Consider the following 6,419-nt stretch of genomic DNA (forward strand, 5'->3'; position numbering starts at 1 on the left):
GAAACTGCAACACAGGGAACCTGTGCCCTTTAGTGGGTGATCTCCTGGTGAGAAAATCTCAGCGATTTCCTCTTCCCTGAGCTCCCCGGGAATGCTCCCCAAGGGATTTTGCACAGATGATCCAGGTTTTGCGGCACACACAGCGAAGTGGTCTCTTCAACCAGTCCCTGAGCTTGGCTCTTCTCACACTGGCTGTGGTATTTGTTTCCATGGGTAGCTGCTGACTTGATTAATCTCATTTCCCCTGGCCTCAGCCTTCCCCGTCCAGCTGAGCAAACACAGGGCAGGCAGACATTTTAAAACCCTTCCTCCTCCAGCCCCTCCAGGGTAGGCCCTGTTCACAAAACAACTGTTCTAACAGCTCTGAGAAATGTGCCTCTGAAATTACTTGGATCAAGAAACCTCCACTGGGATCAACTTAAAAGGGCTGACATCTGCCGCCTGGGAACTACCATTCAGCTAATGACCTTATTACTGCTAGATGGAGTAGACTTACTAAAGCTCATGGCACTTGCATGAGGAGGGAAAGTTTGGCATAAGCAGGCCGACATTATACTGCAGTCTAAATGTCTATGTTCAGTCTCTGTCACACGTTAAATGCCACGCGAAAAAGTAAACCTCGATTCCTAAATAGAAATTAATGCTCTGCTGAAAACCACTCACACACACGGAAGCGGCCTGGCTTTTGCCAGTGCAAATGGAAAGTAATTAACGTAAGAAACATTGACGCTTTTGCCGCGTTTGTGCACCCGGAGTAGGGCGGGCTCACGCCGGCAGCCTCCCCCTGCTCTGGGCAGCTTCTCGCACCCAGGATAACGTGCACTCTTGCTTGTCGAACACCGGCTGCTTCCTGCAGCGCAGGCGTTGTAACACACGGTTAACGCCGAGCAATGCTCAGGCCAACCCGGAGCGCTGCGAGCGCGGCGCTGGCGCCTCACCCTGTCCCCCGCCGCTACGCCGGAGGCAGACACACAGCTAGCTCCCGCCTTTTGCGATCCCCCGAGCCGCCCCCCGCAGGGCCATCGGCCTTCGCGTTCCGGCCAAGTCCGGCCCTGCCGCTTGCCGTCGCTTCCGGTAAGATGGCGGCGTCCGAGTTGCTGCGGAAGCCGCGCCGGGGGCTCCGGGACCGGGCGGCTTCCCCGGTGACAGGCGGCTCAGGACCCTATGGCGGCGGTGGACGGCAGCGGCGGCCTGCGCGGCCGGAGCCTGCCCGAGCTGCGGGACATGTTGAGGCGGCAGGAGCGGCTGCTGGCAGACCGGTGAGGAGAGGCGCCGAGGAGCGGGCCAGGCCTCCCGCTCCCTGGTTTAAGCCCTTTCGGGACTCATGAAGCTCCATGTACCCTCAGGGGCTTCCGGCTTTTGCACTCTTTAGAGCAGCAGTTATGTCTTTGAATAGAAAAAACCCGTAAAGTTCTCTATCCCAGCAGAGAGCTTGCAGGTGCTTTGCATCTCACTGCTTTTCAGAAATGTAGTGTGTAAATGTGAAACTTAACGTTAGAGTGAAAACCCTGCCATTTTCTAATATTATCCTAATGAATATATTAGTCTAATGAAACAGTTCCATATCTCAGATTGCAACAGGAGTGTTTCTGTCCTGTCAAATTACTATTTTTATTTATTTTTGTTTGCCTTAGGAAATTCATTGCAAGGCTTCCAGATAAGGGTAAGAAGGTCTCCGACTTTGTGGAAAAGCTGAAGCTTGCCATTTCACAGGAAGAAGAAGTAGCAAGGACAGCTGAGCTGTTATCTGCAGTTAGGCTGGAGTTTCAGGTGAAGCAGGATGAGATTAATGCAAACAAACAGCAAGTTGTCCTAAAGGAGGACAGACTAAACAATGAAAATTCCACAGTCTGTAATGAAAACTCTAATACTAAAGAAGTTTCTGAGATTTCTTCCCAGAGGCAGGAGGCAGAATGTATTGCACACGATGCCACAAATACAGCGCTGGAAAATCAAAGGACTCAGAGGAAAAATGAAGAAGTAAAGACTGTTACAAAAGATCAGTATCTGCTTTGTGAAGTTGTCTCCAAGTCAGACACAAGCAGTCATCTGAAAAATGATGAGCAGATATCGCAGAGTAAATCTGAGGATGGCGCAGAAAGTGCAGGTGCTTTGGACAACAGTAAAGATGAGTTGGTTGATGCCTTTCAAAAAGTTACAATTGTAGGTGGGGATGATGGTGAAAAAGTATTGGATAAAGAGCAGAGTGTGGCTAAACATAAGGGGAATATCTTTGGAAGCCTGTACCCCAAGACTCCACATTATATTGAAGTTCTAGAGTCTAGAGCCAAGAACCCAGTCATAAAGAAAAGCAAATTTAAAACAAATGTGTAAGTATTACAGAACAGAAAAATTTTTTGTGACATACTTGACTTGTGTGAAATTGGAAATGGCACATAACGAGCATAGTGGGTTAATTTTCTTGTAGTGATCAAAGAGATTTAAAGTTATTTGACATGCAAAGTTAATATGTTGGCTCTGTTAAGTGCCACGGAATATTGAGCAGTGGTCTCACTATAGCCTCTTGAAACAATTGTCATGAATCTTCACAGAGTTTCATAGCTTAAGCTACAAAACAGATCATTGTCAAAGCTTTCTTGTGGGTCAGTTCTAGAACTCATAGAACTTGAATAGCAGGTAGCCTTTGGCTTTACCTGTGTCTCTAGAGAAATCGCAATTCACATTGTACTGATAGCGCTTTATACTTCATGTGACTCCCAAAATGTAGCCGTCTCATGCTTGCTAATTAACTGCCATACCTTTTTTGTTTGTTATGAGGAGTGATCTGTGATATTGTCTCTCCACAGAGAAACCTTTTCAGTTTTGTTGAGCGCTGCTTATTGTTTGTTTGTGATGTTATAACACTTTAAGATTTTTTTTAACTCTTACAAGTTCAAAATAACAAGTCTTGGATCTGAAGTTATTCAAACTTGTGACCCTAATTTGCAGCATAACTTTTATGTTTCACCTCTTCCAGATTATCAGGAGAGCAGAATGGATCATTGCGTGGTTCCGCATCCAGTCAGTCACCTGGGGCATGTGGCTCTCCAATTACCGCTGAAGAAAGACGACTTAGAGATAAGAAGCATTTGAATGAGATCACAGCAGCTCGGCTGCCACCACTTCACCATTCTCCTACTAAGCTGCTATCCATAGAGGAATCCATAGCAATTCAGATACAGCAAAAAGCAGTTTATGAGGTATGAATTCACAGTTTGGTCTGAAAAGTAATTATACAATTGGGATCACTTTAAAAAAAAAAGCATAAAGGGACCTTTTCATTTGGATGAATTTGATGATGCAATCGAGATGGTCAGACTTTGAGAAAAGGTACTTTTTTATATTTGATTCTTTTAATGGTAACAATTAATGTAGATAATCCCTTCTGAAACTGTTATTCCTGCGTTAAGCAAAATCGAATGTTATTCTTCATGTGTTGATTGCTAACCTCATTTCACTTGCTCCACTTCTGACTAGAAATTAGTTTTTGAAGAGTTCTTGGCCCCTGCATTAATGAAGGCCTAGCAGTATTTGTTATTCTTAAAATACGCAAGTATCTGTATTTGACTATATTTATGGTGTGCTGGAAGAATCGGAGTTCTGCGGTGATTCAAATTCTGTTGTAATGGATTTTGAATTTGACTTCCCAAGTAGTGCCAAGCTAATGTGTAAATTAGATGCTATCGTAAAAGTGTTTGTTGCTCCTTATTGTTTTAAAAGCACTTGCTAATTTAGCCATCGTGACACTATAAGAGAGGTAATTTATTTGGAAAAAGGAAAGGTTTTTGCTGAGGTTGCTGAATGTCAAGCACTGCTATTGCTAAATGGTTACTGTGCACAGCTGCTCTCTTACATGGACTGATTCTGTTCTGTTAAAGCCCACATTAGTGTATCACAGGTGAGGACTGCCACATGAGCAATTCAAACTCTTGCATCTTCAAATATTAATAGCACAGTCATGTTTAAGTGTGAAGTTAGAGCTGAAATTTCTTTGCTAGTTACGTTTAAGTAAGCCCACTCTGCAATTACTGGTATCATTATGTCAAGTTTATACTTCAGTATACTATTTTTTTTCATGACCAGGTTAAAAATGCTTTTTCTAACTTGTGTCATTTTTCCTTTCTTTCCTAGGAAATGCAAGCCAAGCTTGCAGCACAGAAGCTTGCAGAGAGATTGAATATAAAAATGCTTAGGTTTGAACCAGAGGGGGTTCTGCAATACAGAGATGGAAGAGATGAAGATTATTCTTCAGCAGAGGACTGAATTCGAGCAGGGATGTCTGTGGATGAGCCATGTAATAGATCTTTATGCAGTACTTCTTAAAACCCAAACCTGGATATTGAGAATGCTTTATCTAGTAGTTGTTTTCTTAAAATGTTAACGTTACAGCGATGGGCAGGTTTCAGTATAAACCTCATAAGTGGTAACCCTGGTGTTATTTGGGGACTGTTTTTTGAGCACTTGGGGCAGTTAATCCTTATGGAGTTGCCCCATAGTTTTCAACTACAGCAAAGTGAACTCTTTAATACACTTTTGCAGGCTGTGATGAGTCACCTACAAGAGAAAGTTCCTTCTGTGCAGAAATGCAGTTGCACAGGGCATTGGCACACATGTCCATAAAGTAAACTAAAGTGCCTGTAAACTGCTTGCAGACAGGAAAGCTCTTGCCTTGTATAAATGTGGGATACTTCTTCTATTGAAGATTACCTTGTTTTTACCATATGGCAAAAATACATGCCCATACATCTACAGTAAATGAGTGATAGGCTGTAAGTTAGCTTCTTACCACGAGAGCTTGTTTTTCTATGCCTGCACCTTAGAATAACACTTTCTGTCCTTATGATATAAATAGGTAAGAATTTCAAATTATTTTGTAACTCAAATTCTGTTTGGGCTTTAAGGGACTCTGCTGTTTCATTTTTGGTTGTTACTGCAAAGCACATCAAGACATCAAGTTACTCTGAAGACTGGCATTTTTATTAAAGGTCTTGGTGGGTTTCCATGTTTTTGCACACTGCTTTAATAGTTTGGAGTACTATTTTTTTCATAGTACAAATCTGTAAATTAAGAGATCTGTCCTCTGGTGTTCTTCGAGAAGATGTTCTGTATGTGTTGAAGTTTTAGCTTTCTTTGAAGATAAAAAAAAAGTCTTCCTTAAAATAACATTTTCTGCCTTTTAATATGAATTTTGAAAGCTAAGGAACACATCTGGGAAGTAGTTCACAATGATACTCCACTGTTGGCTAGGATTTTGGAGGCCTAGCATGAGTTCAGTTCTAAAATACAAACCTCAGAGATGCCATGTACAGCCTGGCAACATCTGTTTTCCAAGACACAGCAATAGCTGTGTCTGCAGGGTGGCTCTGTGCACAAGGCTCTCCCTGCATATGTACATATTCCTGCAGGAATGGTGTCTCTGGAAACCAATGGAGCTCCACATGTGAGTCCTTCAAAAAGCTGCACAACATCATCTAGAAATGAGCAATTAAAGTCTCTGCAACTTCTTGAGTGCACACAGCACTTTACTAGCAGGCAGGAACTCTCTCCCAGATGCTCCACAGCCTCTCCCAGGCAGTTCCTGTGGCGCAGTCCATACCCTAGCAAAGCAGTTTGACAGGTGGAACTGCTGCTAAGCCAGTATGTGGTGTTTTTTGACTAGCTCATCGGTTGTTTATCTGTGATCCCCCCTATAGTCCTATATAGGAGTACTGCTGTACTCTTCCCTGTCACAGGTTTCTTGTTCTCATTGTTTATTGCCTTCTCATCAGCTGTTTGCTCTTCACTTTTCCTTATAAGACTTACTTCTTGTCACTAGAGCAAATTCATACTCTGCATCCCTGCACCACCCATTCCCTTTCATATGACATACCACTTCTTGTGTCTGCATTTAACTTCTGCCAAGTGTCATGCATCCTCCTGCTATTGCTGTCTTCTCTTGATTTCTGTAACTCCATCTAAATGCCAGCTGTGCACCTGCATATGTTCTCAGCCACTTCAGTGTCTCACAGAGACCTGCGTGTCTTCATGTTTTTGCCACAGCTGCCCTCCTGCTGAGGCTTTCTTATTTCATATTTTGTTTTCAGACTGTGCAAGATTTGCCACTTCCAGGCCTTATATCTTCCTTTTTTGCTTCTTAGTGCTTTTTCCTGGTTTGTTCCACCCCCTACTGTTTAGTTTTTTTTCCTCTTTTCTGTGCTCCTGCTCCATCCTCCCAGTTTCTCACCATCAATTGTCTTTGTCAGCACTGTTTTGGGCACATACTCAGTCATTATTCATCCCTCAGCACCTGTGTTGATGGCCTATCTGATCCTCAGCTGTATGTATTTCAGCCCTCAGCAGAAAGACTTCCTTCAGCGTGTGCGTCTGACTCCATAGGTCAGTGGACGCCTCCTCTCTTGTGGCTGTGGTTCACCTCTCAA

At 43.4% G+C, this 6,419-nt stretch overlaps 1 protein-coding gene across 1 annotated transcript in view; it reads left to right on the top strand.

Annotated features, from left to right (window-relative positions):
* Positions 1 to 6,374, top strand: part of MYZAP (myocardial zonula adherens protein) — a 60,301-nt gene extending 53,927 nt beyond the window's left edge. The window contains exons 13-15 of the mRNA XM_061347497.1: positions 1,635 to 2,330; positions 2,978 to 3,200; positions 4,132 to 6,374. Coding sequence (XP_061203481.1) covers positions 1,635 to 2,330; positions 2,978 to 3,200; positions 4,132 to 4,263 — 1,051 coding nt within the window. The 3' untranslated portion in view covers positions 4,264 to 6,374. The remainder of the gene's footprint in view (positions 1 to 1,634; positions 2,331 to 2,977; positions 3,201 to 4,131) is intronic.
* Positions 6,375 to 6,419: the final 45 nt, after the last annotated feature.

Source organism: Neopsephotus bourkii, unplaced genomic scaffold (genome assembly GCF_033783945.1).
Source record: "Neopsephotus bourkii isolate Nb327-2 ecotype Australia unplaced genomic scaffold, CSIRO-AGI_Nbou_v1 NB_318, whole genome shotgun sequence".
NCBI classification, from domain to species: Eukaryota; Metazoa; Chordata; class Aves; order Psittaciformes; family Psittacidae; genus Neopsephotus; species Neopsephotus bourkii.